General features: G+C 41.5%; 1 protein-coding gene across 5 annotated transcripts in view; it reads left to right on the top strand.

Annotated features, from left to right (window-relative positions):
• Window positions 1-24442, top strand: part of TSEN2 (tRNA splicing endonuclease subunit 2) — a 42654-nt gene extending 18212 nt beyond the window's left edge. For 4 of the 5 annotated variants that reach the window (XM_041763136.1, XM_041763135.1, XM_041763137.1 and 1 more), the window contains exons 5-12: window positions 1378-1915; window positions 3257-3334; window positions 9122-9172; window positions 11590-11728; window positions 19145-19181; window positions 19719-19830; window positions 21153-21242; window positions 22436-24442. In XM_041763136.1, coding sequence (XP_041619070.1) covers window positions 1378-1915; window positions 3257-3334; window positions 9122-9172; window positions 11590-11728; window positions 19145-19181; window positions 19719-19830; window positions 21153-21242; window positions 22436-22495 — 1105 coding nt within the window. In that variant the 3' untranslated portion in view covers window positions 22496-24442. Of the gene's footprint in view, window positions 1-1377; window positions 1916-3256; window positions 3335-9121; window positions 9173-11589; window positions 11729-19144; window positions 19182-19718; window positions 19831-21121; window positions 21243-22435 lie in introns of all 5 variants that reach the window. The other variant, XR_005989013.1, reaches the window with a different exon arrangement.
• The last annotated feature ends 466 nt before the right edge of the window (window positions 24443-24908 follow it).

Consider the following 24908-nt stretch of genomic DNA (forward strand, 5'->3'; position numbering starts at 1 on the left):
GCTCAACCCGAGCCACCCAGTCACCCTCAAATGAAAGTTCTTTTAAATATATGCAACAGTGGCCATACTTTTCATACAGGCAAGGAGACACCTTGCCATTCTGAGCAGCTCCATTTTTTATTGTGATTATTAAGGTAATAACCCCTTCATGCAGTAATAATCTTAATGTACTCATCTTATGGTTGGAGGAAAGCGCAAAGAAGTTAAATCATTGGCTTTGTCACATCACAAGTGACAGAGTCAGGCTGAACCTGAAATGTGCAATACACATTCATGCATAGTCAGGTGTGAGAGTAGCCTTGCTAGGTTTTACTCTTTAAATCTAAGATACAGTTCCAAATATATAGGAAGGTGTGCTCATCCTTATGTAGGATAGACAGGGTGTGGCCAGCTTGGAGATTCTTCTGAGAATCAGGGTTAAGCAACCACAAATCTTAAATATAGCAGAGGCCAGCCGCCTCATTCAATTGCATGTGAGATGTTGCAGTTTATAAACTATGACATATTCAGTCACCCACATACAAAGCAAAATACTCAAGATGAGTAAAATTATCTGTCTTCCCACAAACCAAGCTGTCAAATCTAACAGCTGTAGGTAGAGGCAAAAAGTGCTTGAGTTTCACATTGCCTTTAGCTCTTGCACTGAAGAGATTTCCAGTATGGTAGCCTGACACTGCGTGGAGGCGCGTTCCAGTGGCATTGTCACATGGTGACATCTATTGTCTTGTGACTTTTTGTAACTTGAGAAGTCATGCCTTTGTATTTGAAGAGCAAAGCAAATATTCCTCATCAAACTATATTTTGAAAATTATTATGAGAAAAGGCCCTTTCTGCTTGGATGCTTGGCAATATTATAGCACATAATCATTTCTTGCCATATGTAGTGGATACCTTAGTTACTGTGAAAAATATTGACTGAAATTCTCATTTTTCATTCCAATACTGAACAAAGGCTCTTTATGTTATGAATGGGATATTTTTCTGAAAATGTGATATCCAAAATTGAGAATAATGTAAAAGAAGTCCTGACAAAGGATGGCCATATTATCTTTGTGTTTACCTAAATCATTTGGCCCACCTGTTTTAAATTATATAAATATTCGTACTTTGTCAAACCAGGGTCAAAGTTGTGGTTTGTTTTTTTTTTTTCAAATTAAGGTTAAGTGAAGCTCTAATAACAAACACAAAAGTAACAAACATGCTTATTGTAGAACAGTCAGAAAACACAAAGTATAACAAAAACATATACATATAGCCCACTACTGAGAAAAACTGCTATAAACATTTTGACATACTACCTACCCATCTTTTCTGCAAGCTCTGTTTTCTTTTGAATATTAAAAGTCAAGTGTTGCTGACAGTATTTTCATTTTACAGGTATCAGCATAGTGTAGAATGGGCCACAAAGCTCATGCAAAGACAGGGGCAGGATGAGAGTACAGTGCGTAAAATCCTCCAGGATTACACAAAACCACTTGAGCATTCTGGTATAAAAAGGAATGAAGAAGGTCAGCAGCATGACGAACTGAACTCTGGAACAGTTTCCAAAATGGAAGGTACCACAGATAGAGAGGAACTTTCCATGATGAATGGGGACTCGGGTAAGTCTGTTGGCATGGAGGGTCCCAGCAAGCCATCAGACCGCCAGCAGCAGGGCTCTGGGCCTGACCCACTCACTCCAGATGGCCTGGATGAATCTGTGGTAGAGGGTGCCACACTGCAACACTGCCCTCTGCCTCAAATTCACTGTGGCAAAGATGATGGTCTCCTCCCCACACCTGGGGACACTCAGCCTGGGGACGGGAGCCAGCAAGCAGATCTCTGTGCCAGAAAGAGAGGGCCTGGTGATGAGTACGTGCTGGTGGAGGAAGATGTGTATGATGTGAGCGAGCAGGAATGTGCCCCAAATGAAGAAGTAAGTATAGCCAACCCTTGAACAACATGAGTTCAAACTGAATGGGTCCACTTATACATGGATTTGTCTTTTTTTTTTTTTTTTAACAAATAGTACAATACTATTTGTAATACTAGTAAATGTGTTTTCTCTGCCATATGATTTTCTTAGTATTTTTTCTCTAGCTTTATTGTAAGAATATAGCATTTAATACTTACATAAAATATGTGATAATTAGCTGTTTCTATTATTGGTAAGGCTTCTGGTCAATAGTAGGCTTATTAGTAAAGTTTTGGGGGAGTCAAAAGTTATACACAGATTTTCTGTGGTGCCCCTGATCCTTGCATCGTTCAAGGATAAACTGAAGAAAATTAGTCGCTTCCTCCAGAGCCATCTGTTTCCGGCCCCTAGCAGATGTGGCCTAACCAGGATGTTCCTTACTCAGAACTGGTAACAGGCTCATATTAAGTGCCCAGGCTCATATTAATGTGAGAGGTGGTGAGACCCTCAGAGGGAACCAGTGGATGCTGGCTCCCAGCTCCATAGTTGTGAGGTCTATTTCTACTAAAACCTCTAAGTTTGTGAATAACTTAACTTTTAAAAAATGTGTAAATTAAAGCAGGTACAATGGTATTCTTTACCGCAGCATCTGGGTGATTCAGTCACTTAGGCATCTGCCTTTGCCTCAGGTCACGATCTCAGGGTCCTGGGATTGAGCCTCACGATCAGGTTATGCATACATGTGTGTGCCCCCCCCTTCTCTCAAATAAATAAAATATTTAAGAAATAATATTCTTTCCCTTGGGTGGGAGAAAAAGAAGTGCTGTGGTAATTGCACATAGTCTTAAATAGAGCTGTAGTGGGAAGTTCTCCAATATGAAAGTCAGCACGGGAGCACAGGCAGGATCAGGAGCCACTCCACTGAGGGATGTTCAGTCAGAGACAGTTGCCCTAGAATTATCTGCAATAGCTAAAAATGAGAAAATCTAATGGTCAAGTAGTATGTGAAACATGAGTTTGAAGAAATAGTGTCTAGCCTTTAGATTGGGGTTTATGAAGCCCTAATGAAGAACCTAGGCCCACACTTGTTAGATGCAAGAGGGTGAAAAGAAGTATATAAATTCCACCAACAAAAGGATCACAACTGTGGGGAAAAATTCAGGGGGAACAGAAAGAAAATGTTGATAGTAGAAACTAAAACTTGTTTCCACATAATTATAAAAAAATACGTTTTTAACAGTATTAATCCAATAAATGTGAATCTGGGGAATTTATAAGAAAAATATGTGTTTTAAAATGCAGTCTGCTCTGTGTAACATGTAGCGCTTCCATTGGTTCTGTATGTATTTTATTTCTTTGCAGTTGGCACCCAAAAAGAGATTAGTATGCAGAAGAAATCCATATAGGATCTTGGAGTATTTGCAACTCAGCCTAGAAGAGGTATGTTTCCTGCATGTTACCTTCTCAGCCTGTGGTCTCAGGGCCCAGGCAACCTATAAGGCGGTCCAGTTGTAAATGAGTTCTCTATGTATTTTAGTAAGTGAGTATTTAGTAACTGAACATTACAAATTGGTATTGAAATGACCATAGGCAACTTCCAAAGCAGGCCTGCCTAAATTACACTTCTTAGCCTTCATTTCATCAAGCCTAAGATTTTAGGGGGAGCCTTCCTGTATCATGGTTTATATACCATACCACTCACCCATTTAAAGTATATAGTTCATGGTTTTTAGTATATTCATGGATGTCACCAGCTTTTCTTTTCTTTCTTTTTTTTTTTTTTTTTTTTAGATTTTATCTATTTATTCATGAGAGACACAGAGAGAGAGAGAGGCAGAGACACAGGCAGAGGGAGAAGCAGGCTCGATGCAGGGAGCCTGATGTGGGACTCGATCCCGGATCTCCAGGATCAGGCCTGGGCTGAAGGTGGCGCTAAACCACTGAGCCACCAGGGCTCCCTGTCACCAGCTTTTAAAGCTATGATGCATGCTTCAAGTCATGTCATGACTGCTAATTACATAAGTGGATTCCAGATATTTCCTTTTGCCAAATTACTCATACATGTTCTCTCAGTGCAACAGCAGCATTCCCAAAAGTTGGCTAAAAGTGACTTTCTAAAACTGCATCATAAATTTTCCCTCTGATTTAGAGTTCTTCTGTCCCATGTTCATGTGTTAGCCCCTCCTCCTTTGCTTATGTTTATATGATACACAGAAATGTCCTTTCTGCCCTTGAGAATCACACCCCTTCCTCATGCTCCTTCTCCAGAGGTGCTCCTGCCTGTCATGGGTGGCTCCTGCAGTGTTTAGCACCATTCCCACTGTACATGTGGGTCCCAGGACCCACAATGTGGATATTGCATCCACATTGGCAATATTTTGGACGTGTCCACAGAAAAGTAGTTGTGTCTCTGGATTTCCTTGCCTGTACCTTCTTCCTTGCCATGAGGCCACATGTACAAAGAACAGACTGTTGGACTAGGAAAGGATGTGTGGAATTATTTACTTTACCTCATTTTACAAATGAGACAGCTGAATCTGTCATCAAAGATAGTAGCCGGTAGCCACATGTGACTATTTAATTTAAAATACAATTGAGCAAAATTCAAAATTCTGTTTCTCAGTTGTAGCAGCCGCATATGGACAGTGGTGGCTGTACTGGACAGCACAGGTGTAGAGACTGACATCACAGGAAGTTATGCTGGACAGCACGGTAGATACCCATTCTCTAGGTGCTTGGGCTCTCCGACCCTTGATTTCTTCTCTGTAAATGAGAGTTATGTCATACCTTGCTCAAAGATGTTCTGGGAACTTATGTGTAATGGGCTCAGCACAGTGCCTGATGTATAGTAAATGTTCAATAAGTGTTAGTGTCTGCTCTTCTTGTCATTATCATCATTATTAAATTACTTGTAAAAGCTATTTAGTAGCCAATTGGAACCTTTTCTTTTGCAATCAGTATTTACACCAGTGTTCCCTGGGTACTTACTATGTGTCAGGCACTGGGCTAGGTACTAACGATACCGAAATAAAAAGAATATGGCCCCGGTCCTAAAGATAGCCCAGAAATAATTACATCCAATGCGGTCTGTGGATTGTGCCAGTATTCTCCTCTAGTATCCTTGTACCCAATGCCTGACATCTATCAGGTGCTTAACAAATAATAATATTTATTAAATGGATGCATACAAGATGTGGGATTTGCACAGAAACTGTTGGGGCGGGTGGTCCAAAGGGATGCAAGCTAACAGAAAAGACTTTACAGAGTTGGTGATATCTGTGAATGGTCAAAGATAAATAGGAGATAGCCAGTTGGCTATCCCTGGGCAGCATAGGATCTTTCATGTAGGTCGGTCCTGGATGGCAACACAGGAGGACTAGATCATGGAAGGCATGTCTACTGGTATCTACCAGGGGTCTGACCTGGTCTTGGAGGCACTGCGGCACTGCAGGAAGCTGTGTCAGGGAAGGGCAGGTGCCGGAGCTACACCAGTAGGAGGGCAGGCTGGAGGGCTGACGCCAGGAGGAGCTGGCCATTGTCTCAACTCTGGGAGGCAGCAGCCATGGGCAGAGAGCTAGCATTGAGTGTCAGCCTTACTGTTACAGTAGGTGACCAGTTGTGTTCCATGTGATGCTTTTTACCAACAAGAAAAGGTGCTGCTATCTGCTGCTCTCTCCCAAACACTCCCTGAAGAAAGACAAGAGTAATGGGAGGTAGGTGAGATTGCTCTGCATTCTTGGAAGCTGCTTGTTCTTGAGGTTATTCCAGAGAGGTGTTGCAGTTTTCAGGGAGTGTGTGATTAAACCTACCTCTGCCTCTCAGGTCTGTTTTGGCAGATTTCCTCTCAATCACCCATGTTTGGTGTACCAGTTGTACAGTTTAGTGTTTTTCCATAAATATCCATCAGGAACATGGATGGCCCTTCTGTGGTGATTCAGAGCAGTTCTCTCGGGTGCTTGGGAATGATAATAACCACAGTTGACTTAGAGATCTGTTACTGAGAACTGTTTTTCCATTATAATGCTTTGGGACGAAACTAGATTTAGTGACATGACATTAAAACCATCATTAAACTCTTCCCTCTTTTTTGCTTTGATAGTAAAAACTTACTAATGAGATCTCAAGGGACATAATCACCCACCTTCCCAGACTTCCCCAGTCTTCTGATGATTTAATTCTAAATACAGCCAACTCAGTTAAGATCCATTCCATCTGTAATAAATGCCTAAGAGCAGTTTGTGTGCATTCATAAAAGGCATTTATTTTAGGCCAACATATATTAATGAGGCATTGGTTTCATCAGTTTTTAGAGAAGCATTTATTTACTGATAATGGAAAGTTTCTAAAGAACTTAAATTCTAACAGACAACAGGAAGGAGTCTTTTGTTTGGCAAGGAGAGGATTGAACTTTTCCAGGCTATAATATCTAAATGATTTTTTAAAAAGGAGGGAAAACTAAAGTGAATGGAGCAGTTAGGTGCTTCACATAGCCTTTAAATTTTTTATGAGATTTAATCCCATTAAATCTTTAATAAGGCATTTTCATCCTCATTTTGTAGATGAGGTAGGAGAGCTTAAGTGACACTTCTACGGGCCTGTTAGTGAAGATTTCAGCCCAGCTCTACCACATCCCAGAATTCTCACTGTTGCACCATTCTGAACCAAGAAATGACAGCTGGGAGAGCCGACAGGGGAATCACTTGGCTCCTTGAGGACCCAAGGTTTCCTCCTCCGTGGCACCTTCTGGCCACTATCTGTGTGCATCCAAGAAACAATGGTACTCTGCATTAATAAGTAGTGTGCCACAGGAAGACAAAAGCAAAATAAGAGTGTAGGGCACCTGGGAAAGCGGTTACCAATAGCTAAAAGGGGCCATGGGGGCATACAGCATCCATGTGAGGAGAAAGGAGCTGGAGAGCCAGACCTGCAGAAACCTGCTCTCAGTGACTCTGGCAGTTTTCTAAACTCAGGGTTGATTCGTCACAAGCACTGAGCAATCACCATGTGCTGGATCCCCTCCCAGGCCAGCAAAACTGCAGGCAGAGTGTCTGCTCTCACAGAGTTTACATTTGAGTTGGAGGAGACACATGTAAGAAAGATCTTTTCAGACAAAACTGTTCTAAAGAAGATGATTGGGTTGGGGGTTGCTTTAAGAGGGTGGAAGGGAAGACCTTGCCAGATACGGGCATAGCCATTACAAAGGTGAAGGCAGATGAATGAGCTTCATGTGTTCAGGAGCAGACATGGAGCCAACATGGCCAGCAAGAGTGGTGGTCAGATCTCACGGAGTGGGAGGCGGTAGGAAGCAAAGAGTAGTAAAGCCTTTTGGAGGGTTTTAGTCATGGGAGCCACATGACCTTCACATGTGAAAAAGATGGCTCTGGCTGCTGTGGAGAATGCATGGAGCAGAAAAGCTTTCGAGAAGTCTGGGCAGGGAGTGGTGGCTGGGACCCAGAGAAGCGGGACCTTCAGGTGACCACCTGTATCTTCAGAGAAACTCTAGGATTAGATCTGAGTGAAACTAAAGTTGTAGTTCTTGAACCACTTTACTCTCTTAAGAATGATTAAAGACCCCAAGGAACATCTTTATGTGGAGTATATCTGTCACTGTTTACCAAATTGTAAATTAAAACAAAATTTTAAATATTTGTTCGTTAATTCATTTTAAGATAGTGACGTGAAATCCATTATACGTTAACATAAATAAAATTTTATGAAAACTAACTATATTCTTTCAGAACAGAATAAATTCAGTGAGAAGAATGGCACTGTTTTTCATTTCTGCCAGTCACTTTAAGGTCTGGCTTTATAGAAGTCAGCTGGCTGCCCACATCTTCTTCTGTATTCATTCTGTTGTGATACCACATGTCTTCAAACCTCGAGAGAATGAGCAGGAACAAGGCAAATAATGTGTTATTATCACAAAGTAGTTTTGACCTGGAGATCTTCTGAAAGAGTGTTGGGAACTCCAGGATCCCCAGACCTTTCTTTGAGAACTGCTCCTGTGAAGAGAAGTGCCATCAGCTAGCCAGGAGAAAGTGACAGTGGGTGGATTCAGGCAATTCCTGGGGATCATGAGAATGTTTCCTTAGTGAACCTTGTCGCTGCTTGAAACCACCTACAGCTCCATAGCCTGTGCTCTCTTAAATCCTCTTGTTGTTTGTTCCTATGTGTGCTGGGGCAGAGGAAGCAAGCTAAGTAAACAGTGCAAGCTAAGCACTGTTTGTCAGTACCGTGCTGTTGAACAGAAACGTGCAAGCGCAGAACAGGGGACTACATCTCTGTCACCTCATCTGTGCCAGGCGGCAGGAGCAGCAGAATGTTTTTCATTTGGTTATAATCTTTTGTCCTATTTATGAAGTAAGTACTCCAGTTTTACTAATAGCCATGGTTTAGCCACTGGCACACCAATCTCGCATAAGTCTAGTCAGGTGTAAACAACCCTGTCCCCCTCTACAAGTAGAATGAAGAACAGGGTCTGTTTAGTGGTATCAATGTTTAGCATTGTCTGTCTTTTATCAGACAGCAGTTGGGGCACCTGGCTTGCTCAGTTGGTAGAGTATGTGACTCTTGATCTCAGGGTCAGGAATTCGGGTGTAGAGATTACTAAATAAATAAACTTTTTGGAGGGAAAAGCTATTTTTATTTTCATTTTACTCAACTATAGCTGACTTTCCTTGCTTTTCCTCCTGCTTCCACCATGCAAGTAAAACACATTACTGTGTGGTGAAGTTCATGGGATGATAGGGATTACTTAATAGGAAGTCACTTTACAGCAAGGGTGACTGAGAAACTCCTGTTTTACAAGCCAAATCTGCAAGGCCTACTTTTTTGCAGATTTCTGTATATTTCTTTAAGTTTTTTTTTTTTTCAGTTTAATAGATTATTTAATTTTACAGAGGAAAATCTAATGAGGTAAGCTTTCTATTATTACAGCTGTTTAATCATTTTTCAGTTTAGGTAGATGGTTTTTAAGGAGGAAAATACATGGAAAATATCGTACAAATGCTTTGTTTTTTACTGATTTTTAACCAATTTGTGACTTTCATATTTTCTTAGATTTTTTCTAATCCTTGAAATTTGCATGAACCATTTATATTAAAAATATGTGACCATTTTGAAGATGATTTAATTTGTACTTAAGGCAAAAAGAAATCAATATGTAAAATAACTTCTCAAGAACGTGGGACAGTTTCTAATGCACATTTCTACTTGCTCTGTTTTTAGGCCTTTTTCCTGGTCTATGCTCTAGGATGTCTGAGTATTTATTATGAGAAGGTAAGATGTTATATTTAGATATAATCCACATAAAAGTTTCCTGGTATTAAAAGCAGGTTGTAGTAATTTTCGTATTACTGTAATACAGATGCACCTACTTTCACTGAATAAAACTGAATTGAATTTTTTCTCTAGGTTTAGGCTTTGTTTTTTTGTTTTTTGTTTTTTTTTTTTTTAATTTTTATTTATTTATGATAGTCACAGAGAGAGAGAGAGAGAGAGAGAGGCAGAGACACAGGCTGAGGGAGAAGCAGGCTCCATGCACTGGGAGCCTGATGTGGGATTCGATCCCGGGTCTCCAGGATCACGCCCTGGGCCAAAGGCAGGCGCCAAACCGCTGCGCCACCCAGGGATCCCTAGGTTTAGGCTTTGGGTAAGATCCCAAAATTTAGGCTTTTTTTGGTAAGATCTTATTTATTTATTTATTTATTTATTTATTTATTTATTTATTTGAGAGCGAGCATGCACGAGTGGGGGAAGGGGAAAAGGAAAGGCAGAGAGAATCCAAGCAGACTCCTTTCTGAGTGCAGAGCCTGATGCAGGGCTCAATCTCATGACCCTGAGATTGTGACCTGAGCCAAAAGAAAAAACTTAAACAACTAAGCTACCCAGGTGCCCCCTAATTGGGATCATTAAGGCAGAAGCCAGCTTTGACTCTTTCAGATTGAATTTCATTCCCGGAGACTAGGAGAAGAGTAGTATCTTAGAGAATGATCAGGAAATCTGTGTTAGGACAGTACTAAAAATTAAAACTGCCATGTTCAGCACCTACTTTGGTAAAGGTTGTGATTGGGTACCTTACAAGCAATACTTCTAAACCTTAACTCTGCCTGGTAAGAATTCTACAGTTAAGGTAACTGAGGCTCAGGGGAAGTAAGTAACTCACCCGAGGTCACACAGCTAGTCTGGTGTCATGGTATCTCCAAAGCCTGTGATTCTGTACTATAGCCTGCTGCCCTTAGAACAAAGTCCCACAAGAAGCCAATATCATTGGTTACCTTCTTGTAGAGGCATCAAGGGGGCTGGGCACACAGGTGGAAGGGGAAACTTCACTGTACATTTTTATGCTTTGTGAACTTGGAACATGTGAATATAATACCTATTCAAAATAACTGAAATTAAATTAAAAAGAAAAAGTTAAGCAGAACAATAAATAGAACAGAGAAAGGATATTTTGTTCTGTTCTTGTGAGTACATAATTTTATCTATCATTCATCAAATTCTAATTATATAAATTATTCTCATGAGTATTCCAGTGGTTTGAAAATAGCTGTCGGCTGATGGGTGACTCATTTTCCCAGATGATGGCCATTCTTAGCTCACCTTGTCTCTTCTCTTAGGCCTTAGCTGAAATTCATCAGAATATTTCACTGCCACCTAGACTCCTGAGCCTCTGAAACATGATGGGCTCTCCAAAGTGGAAGTTTGGCCTTTCCCACAAGACTGTTGCTTATTACAGGGGCGGAGAGTGTTACCTTAGTTTGGGATTTAAAGGCCACATATGTATGGAGTTTCTATTTAGGAACAACCAAAAAAAAAGAAGAAGAAAGAAAGAAAGAAACCTCTAGCTCATATTTATGGATTAAAATCTTGGGCTGCGACAAACTGAGCAAGTCTCATTGACTGAGCCCTAACCCAACCAGAGAATCGAATCGAATGTTCTCTGAACCAGGCCACTCTCAATCTCTTCACTTCCTCCATTAGAAACATATGGATTTGGACTATTCATTTGTGCCATGAGATAAATTTTCCAGTTTCAAAGACTAAAATGGGGCATTTTTTTTTTTAAGCTTTTACAAAACTATGTTTTGGTTTTTCTGAATGTGACCTGCCATACAGTAGCTACTCTCTTGGGTCTGTGAAATGTTTGAAACGCACTGCCCTCCGACTTTGGTGGACTTGTCACACTTGAGCACCCTGGCATGCACTCGTTTCTCTGCCTCACCCTACTGCTTCCAGTTCCCTCCACCACCCCCTTCCACTTGGCTACTTCCTCCTCATCTCAGATGTTACTGTTGCAGGGCAGCCTTGTCCAGAGCCATGCTGTCTGATAGATAAGCCTCAGACAGGAACCATGGGTATCATTTTAAATTTTCTGGTAGCTACATGAAAGGGGTTAAAAGAAAAAGTCATATTATTTACATAGTTTATTTAATTCAGCATATCATTCCTGTTTTCCTGCCAAGTCTTTGAAATTCAGTGTGTATTTTCCACCTGAAGCACATTTCCCTTCTGGCCCGTGTCTGATGCTGCCACACCGGAGAGCACAGGTTTAGATCCTCTGTTAAGTCCCTCTGTCATAGTACTGTGTATGTTTACTGCTTCGGCTCCACACTTAGTATGGATGTCAGGTCACTGGCTGAATGATGAGCGAATGCATACATAATAATGCCTTTTTTTCCTTTCACTAACATTAGGAGCCCTTAACAATCATGAAGCTCTGGAAAGCTTTCACTGTAGTTCAGCCCACATTCAGGACTACATACATGGCATACCATTACTTCCGAAGCAAGGGCTGGGTGCCCAAAGTGGGACTTAAGTATGGGACAGATTTACGTAAGTAGTTCTTGACACGGTAGGTGTGAGAACCAGCATCTGCAACAGATCCCAGGGTGAAAACTTGAATTGGTAATATGTGCTGTTGCTGATTTTTTTCTAAGATGTCTTCCTTTTGGCTTAAATAAAAATATTTGGGTTGGGCTAGAGGGTTTGTCCAGAAAGAGTGAAAAGGAAATCTGAGGAGAAAGCCCAGAGACAGAAGCCTGTAGCTCTGCATCTGCTCTGTAATCTGAAAAAAGAGTTTTATGGCCCCCACCCCCCTCCTCTCATTAGCCATGTTATCATGTGGTATAAGGCAGTCCCTTACCTGCTAGGACTCAATTGTCTCATCTGAAAATGAGAATAATCCTATAATAATATGATAATCACTGCTATCCTTTGTTGAGCACTTACTATGTGTCAAGCATTTTAAAATTCATTATATCATTTAATCCCTAAAGCAGTCTTGTACAAAGGATACTCTTTATTATTCCTAGTTTTCTGATGAGAAGATTGCAGTTTTCGGAGAATGGGTCATTTTCCCCTAATAGTTTCCAGGGCCAGCAACTTAAGAGAGCTGAGGTTTGAATTCTGGAAACTCTTGGAAACTGCCTATTCTTATTATAAAGAGAGAATTCTGGACCAGATGAGCACTTCATTTAACAGATAATTACTGAGAGTCTTCTGCGGGCTAGGTCTTCTTAGGTGCCAGTAATACAGAGGTGAATGAGACAAATATAAAGCTGCCTCAGTGCAGCTGCTTACATTCTGGCTGGGAAGATGAGTAAGCAAACAAGTAAATATATAACGTAATTTCAGGGACTATTAAATACTGAGAAAAATAAAACAGGAAAGGGATAGAGAGTGAAGAAAGTTAGGAAAAGACTTTGAAAAGATGTGACCACAAGCAAAAATGTGACCACAGTGAGGGAACAGGTCACTTGAGAATCTGGGGAAGACCAGGGTAGGCACAAAGTAAATAGTAAGTGCAAAAGCCCTGAGGCAGGAACAACATGAAGACAGGGATCCAGAACTTGGAGATCCCAAGAAGAGTGAAGAACAGAGGAGGCACAAAGAGAACAGCAAGCATAAAAGCCCTGAAGCAAGGAAATCTCAGGAACTGCATAAAGATGGTATGTCGAGAACTTTTAAATCCCAGAGGGAGAGTAACATGAGGTGATGTCTGCAACTTAGGCTGATGCAGATTGTGTAGGACCTGTTTGTTATTCTGGTGATTGGAAGTCTTGAGGATTTTGAGCAAAGAAGTGACTTAAAATGAATAGGACCCTCTGTCTGCTCTGTTACTAATAGACTACAGGGTGGGGCAGGAGACAAAAATGGAAGCAGAGAGACTTAGGAAAAATGAGCCAAACCAGCCCTGGAGACAGAATGGATGTGAGAATTTCATTTAAGAGGAATTGGGAATAATGCCTACATACTTAGGATTCGTATTTGGGACATATTAAGTAGGTCCAGTGGAGATATTATGAAGATAGATGATTCTAGAGCACAGGAGAGCCTTCACATATAAACGTGGAGTTGTCATTATGTAAGGAACTCTCAAAGCCACAGGCCTGGGTGAGTGGACAGAGACCCTGGGGTCCCTTCCAGCACTAGTGTCACTACTAAGTCCCTCAAACTCGTTTTCCACATCTGCTAAGTGAAGGTGCTTCCTGGATGTTTTCAGAATTGTTTGTGAGGCTCAAACAAAAATGTCAAGATATTTAAGAAGTCCTCTAAGGAGTCATGGCCCTTGAGGTCTTGTGAGCTGTATCATGTGATTGTTTCATGTGTTTTGAGCCTTTTTAATACCCAAAGAAAGCCAATTCAATATTTTAAATCTTTAAATGCTCTAAAATTGCACTTATCCTGGAATCTTAGGATAGTCTTCAGGAGACCCCATAAAATATGGTGTTTGTAGATTGGTGTGTTTTTCTGGGTCAAGAGTCCATGCCTTTCATTAGATTCTCAAGTGGGAAGGGTGCCAGGAATCCAAAATAAAGGTTAAGGGTTTCCTATCCCTCTGAGATAAATGGTTTCTTTTGTTTCTTCCATGCCTGGATTTCAGGTCCAGATATCCTAACTTAGGGTTAGCACACAAATGATCAGGATTAGCTTGAAATTAGTTTGTTAGGTTTACACAGAATTGTGTTGGCCACAGTTCACCATGTTTAAATAAGTTATGTGCCTGTTTCATTTTCCTTCATTGGCTTCCTGCCGTGTTCTCCTTTTCATACTCCTGTAAGAATAGCCACTTGGTGCAAACACTTGGCAGGTCGTCTTCAGCTTTCTCATTGTATGGGTGAAACTTGAGTTAGAATTTTCCAGTCAACAAGGCAGTAGGGATACTTTCAGAGTTGGCATGGGGCTAGTGAAGAGAGCTCTTTGAGTTCATGGCCAACTCTACCTCTTTACTGTGTGACCTCAGGCAAGTTACATCATCTCTCTAAGTTTCCATTTGCTTATCATGAATAACACCATCTTCTTTACAAAAAAATAAAAATTGCAAGGGAAAGGGGCCTTTGTGGAGTACCTTCTAAGCATAACTTATCTCAGGTGGTTTCAATATATCCCATATTGTTGATGAAGAGTCATTTTAAAACAAACCGTCTGGGCCACCTAGGTGGCTCAGTCCACTAAGCATCTGCCTTCAGCTCAGGTCATGATCTCAGGGTCCTGGGATGGAGCCCTGTAGCGGACTCTGCTCTGAGGGGAGGCTGTTTCTCCCTCTTCCTCTGTCCCTCCCCTGCTAGTGTTCTTGCTTTCTCTCTTTCAAATAAATAAAATATTTATTTTAAAAAAAAGAAAAACTGCCTTATAGGGATGGTTGGAAGGACAGATTTTTTTTTTTAAAGAAAAAAAGCAAGTGTTATTGCCCAACTCCCTGGAGGCCTTTGCCCACAGCTGGATCATATCATGTACTTCAGGCTGCTTGTATAATTAATGTGGGACCAGATCTCTGGCCCAGCAGCAACACGAGGGGTGTCTTCACATTTCCTGCTTTAGCAGGGGTTCACAAGCCTGGGATAAAGGGAACAGCTTCCTGGGGCGCCTGGCTGGCTCAGTTGATAGAGCATGCAACTCTTGATCTCAGGATTGTGAGTTGAAGCTCCACACGAGGCATAGAGATTACTTAAAATCTTTAAAAAAAAAAAAAAGGAATAACTTCCCTAAATTTTCCTGTTCTCTGGGCACAGCTGCTTGGTGCCTGCAATTTTTTAGCAATATTATTTTAATTTTGAAGGTTGGTGACCTAATCACACATACCCTAGAACTGCCAACACAGGTTAAGCCCAGGACATCCTCTCTTATCCATTGTTTCTGCTTATAGAAGTAATGACTTATGACAAAGGGCCATTATGAAATTCACATCTTATCAGGGAAACTCTTCCCTTGAATAAATCTTGTCAATCACATTTCATTTGCAGGAGCAGTGCTTGGAACAAGTGATATGGATCTCAAATTGAGTGCAGCTGTCAAGCTACTTGACCTTGATCACCCACTAGTGAAAACCAGATATGAAACCAAGTGGGAGCCTTTCCTTATATTCCCCACCCAAAAGCTCCTTCATCTGCTGGCTTTTATGTTGCCCTGGCACCTAGCCTTGGTGCTTTTCTTCCCTCATCTTGTTTAATCTTAATACTCCTGTGAGACACATGGTATTCACTTCCTTTTATAGTATGTTGGGGAAATTATGGTCTAGAAGGGTCAAGGAAGCTGCCGAGGGTCCCACAGCAAGTAAGTGCAGAGGTTAGCTCTGAGTCCAAGGTCGATGTACTTCCACCACACCAAACCACTATTGCCAGCCTGAAAGCTGAAGACCAACTCCAGCTGTATATTTTGTTCTGACACATGCAGCTACTGGTTGATGTGACTTAAGATCTAATTACTCCTAAGCCTCCTTCCCACACAATCCCAATTTTGGATTCGCATTGACTGAGTTTGGTCATGTAATTTCACAGCTGCCTGCGAATTAGAAGTTGAAAGACAAGTGGAGTGATGGGGGCCATTAGAATCCAACAGGGTACAGGGTTCCTGGAGCCCAAAGGAGTCATCGCCAGCAGTGGCACCCAGCCCCAGAGGCTGACAACTAGTTCTGCCTCCAGGAAGAAGCATCAGAGCAGCTCCTCTGTACTCCTCACAGAATAAAGACCTGTGCCTTCTTCCCATGTCTTGGTTCTTTCCTAACCCACTCGCTTGGCTTATTTTTCCAAACTTCTTAAATGTTTTTGTTAACATTTTCCACGTCTGCACGTGCAGCTTTTGCATGCAACTCATAAGAATAGGGACATTCTTCTACATCACTATAAAACCATATAATTCCTGAGAGAAATCAGAATTTTCAATATCCTTAAAATGCCAGAAAATTTAAATTTCCATCTATTGTCCCCAAAATGTCTTTTGCAACTATGGGAGTTTTGTGGTGGTTTTTTCAAAACAGACTCTAGTCACTGTTGATTTATCACATCTGGCGTAGTAGGTTTCTCTTTTACTTTCCTAGGGCTGCCATAAGAAATTACCACAAGCTTAGTGGGCTTAAAACATGAGAAATTCGTTTTCTCACAGCTCAGGGTGCCAGAAGTCCACTGGGCTGTGCTCCCTCCAAAGGCAGTAGGGGACATCAATCCCTTGTCTCCTCAGCTGCGAGTGGCACTGGATGTCCTTTGGCTTATGGTTGCATCATTCCAGTCTCTGGAAAAAGCCTTTTCCTTTTTTTTTTTTTTTTTAATTTTAATATTTTTATTTATTCATGAGAGAGAGGAGAGAGAGAGAGGCAGAGAGACACAGGCAGAGGGAGAAGCAGGCTCCATGCAGGGAGCCTGATGTGGGACTCGATCCTGGGTCTCCAGGATCATGCCCTGGGCTGAAGGCGGCACCAAACTGCTGAGCCACCCAGGCTACCCTAAAGAGCCTTTTCCAAATAAGGCCACATTCACAGATTGTGGCTCACTATAGCCTTTTTAGCTTTTTTTTTTTTTTTTTTTAATTGAAAACAGTTTCTCTACCCTGTTTGTTTTTCATGGCATCGAATTTTTTTGAAGATTCCTGGAGGATATCCCACATTCTAGATATGTTCAGTTGTTTCCTCATGATTAGACTCCAGCTCACATTCTTTGGCTCACATAGTTGTATGTATCATGCCCCATCAGGAGGGACTTAATGTCAGGCTGTCCCACTCTTGATGACACTAAGTTTGATCACTTGGCTAAAGTGACCAGTGTCAGATGTCTGTTATAAAATTGCATATTTCCTTTTGTAATTAACAAGTAATATGCAGGATGAGACTGCATACCTGGGTCCCCAGTAATTATAACGGCTGCCCGAATTAATTATTGCAGTAATCATTTACTAATTCATTCCTTCTACATGCCATAGGTGGCATTCATTTATAAGAAGGAGCTTTCTCTTTTAAAAAAAAAAAAAAAAAAAAAGAAGGAGCTTTCTCTTCTTTTCCGCATTCTTCCAGACTTTATTTTTGAATGCCCAGGATTTCTTAGACTTCTGAAGTTTTCATCTTTCTGCTTGAGAGGCACTTTTGTAAAACGATTTTATTTTCCCCTCTGAATACACTCTCATCATTATGATTACTATCCTAGGTAACATGTTGAACCTTCATTTTATGCCAGTCACTGTGTCAGCCCCTCTCCCTTCAATGACTACCCCCCGGATTTCCTAATAAGGAGATTGAAACATAGGGCATCTTCATGTGGTCTTGATACTGATAAGACTTGAACTTGGGTCTGTCTGGTGCTTTTAACTTCTAAGCTATACCACCATCATCAGTCATCCAAAATGACCCAACTTGTGGGGAGGAGCTGCTTTCAAGTTATGTAATGTTCCAGATGCACATTAGACATGTGTGCCTGGTCACAAATAATGGTGTTTAGTGCTAGAAAAGATCTCAATTTCCCCCTCGTTTTTCATTTTGTACTATTGGAAACTGAGGCTCAGAGATGTTAGTAACTTACTTGAAGTCACACGACCATGAGTGGCAGAAACCAGCCAGAAAACAAAATTCCTGAATTCAAGTTCATTCCTGTACGTGGTTTCCTTCCGCTATACCATATCTCAGAAAGTTGAGGATTGTATGTTGGGGTATTTACTAAAATTTGTGCCCTGGCACAGTGAATTTGAGCTGACTTGCCAAATCCTTTAAATATAATTTAAATAGGAAATAGAATAATAAGGAAACGTGACTCTAGAAAGTGTAGTCTAGGTGAAGGGTTGCTCCATTGTCCATGGGATCTTACAGAGTTACTAACTCATGCTATCAAGGTAGCTCTGAGCTTGCTGAACCTAAGGAAAATGTGATTAGCTACAGTACTGATATGGCCAAAAAGGAAAATTCTGTCAATTCCTCAAAGGATAAAAAGCTTTTTTGCACAGATTTTGCACTGGGGACAACTATAAGCTTACAGATGTAATTGTGCATTAGTAAAAGTAATTTTTATAGCCATAGTTATATATAAGCCCCATACCTCAGAGTCTTAACCACAGAAGTTAATTTTTCATGTGAAAGCCAAAACTGGTGTTTCTGAGTAGTGAGCAGATCAACTTCCAAGGTGCCTCAGGAGCCCAGGCTCTTCCTTGTGGCTCTGTGGTCTTCACCAGGTGGTTTTCAAGGTCATCTTCAGAAAGAAGTAAATATAGCCTTGGTACGTGGCAGGGTTTTATGGGCCAACCTGGCTGCTTGAGAGACACAATCTAGCCACGTGCCTAGAAAGAGAGGGAGTGGGTTTGATAAACAGCCACTCCCTGCCATAGACTTTGTGCCTCTGAAAGGTTCCCTATGAAGTTCCAGAGTCCGCATGACAGAGTCCCTGCCTCAGACTCTCATGGACACTGGCTTTTGACATCCGTAGAATGAATTAGTAGGGCAGACTGATCTCCAACTCGTATGTATGGTTATGTGACTGTCTTCGCCACTTGACTTTGACTATTTCTTAAAAATAGTCATGATTCTTATTCCTCTCTAGCACCAAGACTCAATCAACTTGTACCTGGCCAGAGTACCTCAGACACTTAGAATTAGGTCGATTTGAAATTAATAGCAAAAAAATTAAAAAATAAAAAAATAATAGCAAAACGCTAGTCCATGTTATACGAACTTAACATGTTTGACATAATTTCACATTCTCACTCTGTAGAGTATAAGACAAGAGGTGAGACCAAAATTGCTTATATTCAAATTTGGATTTCATTTGTGGGGTGAGGGTGAGATGAGAATGTTAGGGCCCCAATCATAGAGTTGCTTTGTTAATTGCATTTTGTTCCAGGAGGAAAAATAAACAGTTTTAAGATAGACTACAAGATATATTGCAAACTACCCATATACAGATAATTGGGTATTTATGTCTCTTTGGAGAAGAGAAAATGTCAATAATAATATTTTGATTTCAAATGGTTATACATATTCTTTCTTTTTCTTTGCAGTGTTGTATCGAAAAGGCCCTCCATTTTATCATGCAAGGTTTGGAATGATTTTTAAATAAGTTAATAGCTTAAAGGGACAGGAGGAAACTTCTGACCTCCAATGTAATTTTCACTGCCATAGAAATAGTTATAATCATGTTGTTCTTCACCTCTTAGGAGTATATGCTCTATATCTGTGCCTTCTACACTAACGCTATTGTACTATATGTAAAATAATAAATAGGTTACGATAACATGTGTTGTAGTGTTATACATTGAGTTCGTCTATGCAGTTGATTGTTCATCTTAATATCAGTGAGTGTTATCTAAATAGTTGAATGAATTCACGGCTTTCTTATTGGGAGAAATATTTGTATTCTTTCCTTGTCAGTGCTGAGATGAGCCTGAAAGTTTGTAATGTAAAGTGAGAGTTTTTCATTAATACTTTCCCACAATAACATTGCAGGGGAATTTAAGATTAGATGTTGCATTTTTATTTTCTGTATCTTCATTCTTGGTAGAACAAGCATTACTCTTTTTAAAGAGGTTGATTTCATGCCTTTTGCTTTTACAATGCCCCCTATGTGTCTTCCAGTTACTCTGTCATCATCGAGTTAGTCGACGACCATTTTGAGGGCTCTCTTCGCAGACCCTTCAGTTGGAGGTCCCTGGCTGCCTTGAGCAGGGTTTCAGTTAACGTCTCCAAGGTAACAACATCAGCTTTGACATTCATATGTCACTTAAATGGTTGGATTTATTTTTTCTTAAATTTAGTAGAATCATAAAAGTCATCTGTAGGAACTTCAGTGTTCCTGCCAGCAAGGTTCTAAAAGATGAGATGAGAAGCTGGCCTCCTCTCGTATTCCCTGCCACCATTCACTGGTGCTGAGCTGCAGGACTTGAACTTCAGAGTTTCCTATAGTGATTGATGTAGGGGGGGCATTGCCTGCCTGCCAGGCGTGCCATCAGCACATGCTAAAAATTCAGTCACACACATTCACAGGGGAGTCAGAGCATTGATAAGTTTCTTTTCAAAGCTAGCAGATTTCTTGAAGAAAAAGGAAGAATATTAATATTTATAACTAAAAACAGTGCATGTGGGCAGCCTGGGTGGCTCAGCAGTTTAGTGCCGCCTTCAGCCGAGGGCCTGATCCTGGAGACCCAGGATCGAGTCCCACATCGGGCTCCCTGCATGGAGCCTGCTTCTCCCTCTGCCTGTGTCTCTGCCTCTCTCTCCCTCTCTGTGTCTCGAATGAATAAATAAATAAATGAAAATCTTAAAAAAAAAAAAAAACAGTGCATGTTTTCTCACCACCCTGTTGTTATCTTCATCCCTGAGGGTGAGGAATCAGAGATGTTGAGTGATGAACCCAAGATCTTGCAGCTTATATGCAGAATTGGGACTCAAACCCAGAGTCATCTGACTGCCTGATTTGTGTTCCGCTATATTCTGCTGCCATTGAGATAGGAGAGAAATTTCATCTCATACCAGAACTACTAAGGATGAAAGCTTTGTGTGTTCTCTTTTACTCAGTAATTTGCTAACTGAACACAGATTGCGAACCCCCTCTGACTCTGCTCCAGTGCTGCTGGAGGTGCTGTGGGAGGGGAGGCCAGAAGGTCCAGCAGAGGCCAGTGGCAGCTGCCTTGAGTACAGATTAAGTTGCTTAGGTTTGGCCTGTAAAAAGCAGGTCAAAAGCAGGCTCTGTCTTTTAGAAATAGGGAGTCTAAACTGTTTCTAGTATTTTTATACCCATTTGCTGGGACTTATGCATATATTTAATATGTTAAATACTGTGTTTATAATCCATATATTTTATTTACATTCTCTTGCCATGTCAACAGTAACTAAATGACAGGTCCTTAGTCTATATCTCAGGCCCAGTCATGTTTCTAGGAGGAAATCAAGGTGGTTTGTGAGTTTCCAGGAGTACATGGTGGGAGGAAATGGAGTCTGTCTGCATTTCCTACTGACACACCCAAATTTATATTGTATAGGATGTGGAGGTTATTCTTCATTTCTCAATAGGAACTCATGCTGTGCTATTTGATTAAACCCTCTACCATGACTGACAAAGAAATGGAGTCACCAGAATGTATGAAACAAATCAAAGTTCAGGTAGGTGAACTCAGAGACAAACTCATGGTATTGCAAAGATTCTGTCCACCACATTGGGTCCTCTGGAACATGTGATCCCAAGAAAAGAAATGAAAACCATGTAGCCTTGATAACAGGGAGCCCCTCAGGCCCTCTCCCTGCTGAGCCCACTCTCACGCCCCCTTAATTCCTGCTGCTGCTCTGCCTGCCATGTCCTCTGGCCTCCGTCCCCACCCTTCAGCTGACACTGCTCTCACAGACACTGGCACCTCCTGGCCAGGCCTCTCCCAGGTCTCATTCCCAGAAACTCAAGTGTCACTGCTCACTCCCTCCTTGAACTTCTTGTCTGGCTTTTGGGGAATCTTCCTGGCGGGTCTTTCTCTGGCAGGACTGCCACACTGCCTCCCAGCATCAGTTACTGTTTCTACCCCTGGCCCCATCTGTGACTCCTCCCCCATATTCAGCAGGTCATCGATGTTGTCTCTGACACTGCACCCTCCCTCCTTGTTCCCACTGCTCTGTCCCACTGTAGCCTTGCCTGTTGGCCTCCCCGGCCCCAGTGCCTCATCCATGCAGTGTGTCCTGCTTGTGCCCACTAGGTTAGCTGTTCATAGGATGCCTGCCCAGACACACTTCTCCCTTTTCAGCACTGGCCTGGATATACCAGCGCCATCTCAGACCTGGATCTGGCGTTAAATGCTAGCTTTCACACGAGTACTCCTGTTCCTGAAACCTGCCAGTGGAATACCAATGCAAAGACACGTTTAGATTTTAAAATCTGGTGTCAGGGCAGCCCAGGTGGCTGAGTGGTTTAGCGCCGCCTTCAGCCCAGGGCGTGATCCTGGAGACCCAGGATCTAGTCCCACGTCAGGTTTCCTGTGTGGAGCCTGTTTCTCCCTCTGCCTGTGTCTCTGCCTCTCTCTCTCTGTGTGTGTGTGTCTCTCATGAATAAATAAATAAAATCTTTTAAAAAAAATCTTTAAAAATAAAAAAATAAAATCTGGTGTGATTATGGTAGACAGTATTTGCATGTGAGGTGTCTATTGCTGCCTTCACCTTTCCCCCTGGTGTTTCAGTGACAAGGAATGGGAGCAGGTGTCCTCATTATATAGACAATTCTCTGTGCAACATTGCTGTGATCTCACATGCCTAGCATGTTCTTTCATTTCTGTTTTTGAAACTTTTAATCACCTTTTTATTTTCGTTGGTTACAGGAGGTGATTCTAAGCCGCTGGGTTTCTTCAAGAGAGAGGAGTGACCAAGATGAACTTTAACAGTCCAACCTCAGAACTATGATTTACCAGCAAATACTATTGAGTCTCCTACAGTAAGCCAAGTTCAGTGTGAGGTAAAGAGTTCTCTTATATAGCTGTCTGATAATTGAAAAGTTTTAAAGGGCATGCCACTCCCAGCACCAAAAAGTGATTAGTGTTTTATAAGATAAAATTACCCAGGAGACAAAAAAGCCCTGTGCTGGCCTTCAGAATCCGTCCTTGGGTCAGTCACTGACTCTGACTGATCCCAAGCTTCTCGTCTATGGACCTCTGTCTTCATCCATTCCAGTATGAAGGTTGGACTAGATGAGTCACAAGAGGATTCTTCCAGCAACAGGGAAATCCTGTTACTCTCCAATTTTACCTGAAAATGGCAGTAGTTTACATTCGTGTGGCACGGTACAGTTTCCCAAACACTTGTATGTGCATGCATCTCTTGTTACTCACCTCCAGTCTGTTCCTGAGTGTGTGTGAGAGGGGAGACTTGGGGATTTGTAAGACCCCATCGATCCATTATGTTAAATGGAACAAATAATGTGTCTCCTCGTATCTAAGAACTTGAACCAATTACTCAAACACTTAAAAATTCGTTTAATGTCTATCAAGGATTTCCATGTCAGAAAGCCTTTAAAACCTAATCTTTAACTTTCAGTAAACTCACTGATGGACATGTTTGTGTATTGTACACAACAATATTGTACAGTATTAGATAAAAATTGCATCTTGCCTCACTGAACTTGTTACAAAATTTAAAAATGTAGTGAAATAATGTATGAAGATACATAATTCAATTAGCATTTAGTAAAACACAACCAAGCCTTTTTCAATTTGCTTGCATACCAGTGAAGGTTTGGGAAGTGGCAGTGATAGAGGGGCAGATAAGTAGGGGGGATGCCAGTGATGGTGTGAGGGAGACAAATGTCTGAGATTCATCCAGTGTCCAAATTCAGGACACTGGCAGACAATCTTCTCCTTGGTACTGAATACCCCAAAAGTGGAAGGTAAGAGCTGGAAGCTAAGAGATGACTAGGAGGGGTATCTGTGTGCATTCCTCTGACACGTGGTCCGGGGGCTCCCAGCAGCCCAAGATTCTGCTTATAGTTGTGTGTGTTCACGCAGTGCCTCTGTTCACACCATGATCCTACTCTCGCAACAGAATCCTCATATACCTGCATGGTCTACATTTTAAAGATTTGGCATTCAAATAGGGGGGGGGGGTCGTCCCCCTGCCCCAGACCAATAATGACCATCCATTACTGCTTCTTAGTACTAAGTCCTTTTGCTCTTTAGTGATGCTAATAGTTCAATGTTTTTACTACCGGCTTTGCTTTCTCCAGGCTCCTTAGCAAAGTAAGACTTTGCTTTGAAGCATCACTTTCTTAAAACCCTGAAAGTCAGCAGAAATTTCAGGAGCCATATCTTTTCCCCGTTTCATTTGTCATTGGTGGTTACACTTCTCTCCCCAAGCCTGATCAGCGCATATATCCCTTGATGGTTAAAAAAAAAAAAAAAATTCTTCCATGAATCCTTCATCAAAGTACCGTCCTCCTGGGAGCCCTTCACATCACATACCTTATCATCAGCTAATGTGCCTTCAAGGTTATGGTGACTTCCTTCATGTAAAGGCTAAAATAAAGATGTAGAAAAGCCATAAGACTGCACAGATATTATTGCTAACTGAAAGCTCTAGAAGGATGTCCAAAAGCATCATCTTTAGAAAGGCCTTGTATGAAATATTTTCCTTCATATACACAGTCTGAGCATCATGTAGCAAGCCATGCACTCTTCAGCATTACCCAAGGGCCCTGGGGTTCTGGAATGATGTATCGCCAAAGGTTTTGGTTGACATAAGCCTCAGTTACCAACTAAAAGCAGTATTAGCTTAGCTTTAGATGCATTATGTCCTAGAACTTTTTTCTTACCTTCTGAAATAAAGGTAACAGATGGTGTGTGTGTGTATGTTGTTTTTGGGGTTTTTTTTAAAGCTCAGGTTCGGGGTGCCTGGGTGGCTTGGTCAGTTAAGTGGCTGCCTCTGGCTTAGGTCATTATCCCAGGGTCCTGGGATCAAGCCCCGTGTCGGGCTCCCTGCTCAGCAGGAGTCTGCTGCTTCTCCCTCTGTGTGCTTCCTTGCTCTATTTCTCTTTCTCTCTCAAATAAATATAAATCTTAAAAAAAAAAAATGCTCAGGTTCAGCAAGACTGGAAGTTTGGTCTGTGATAAAACCACCTTCAGGCTGTGGTTCAATGGGGAAGCTGCTGCCACCTCAGTGAGAACTCAGTGTTTCACTCAGTGTTTCACTCTTTCTTCAAAGTGTTTTACATGGGTCTTAAATCCTGAACCTTCCAAGCTTACTTTAAAACTGGAATTCTTCACCACATCCTCCTTCTCCTCCATCATTTTCCAGCTTTCCAAA

The sequence above is a fragment of the Vulpes lagopus genome, chromosome 7, assembly GCF_018345385.1.
Source record: "Vulpes lagopus strain Blue_001 chromosome 7, ASM1834538v1, whole genome shotgun sequence".
NCBI lineage: Eukaryota > Metazoa > Chordata > Mammalia > Carnivora > Canidae > Vulpes > Vulpes lagopus.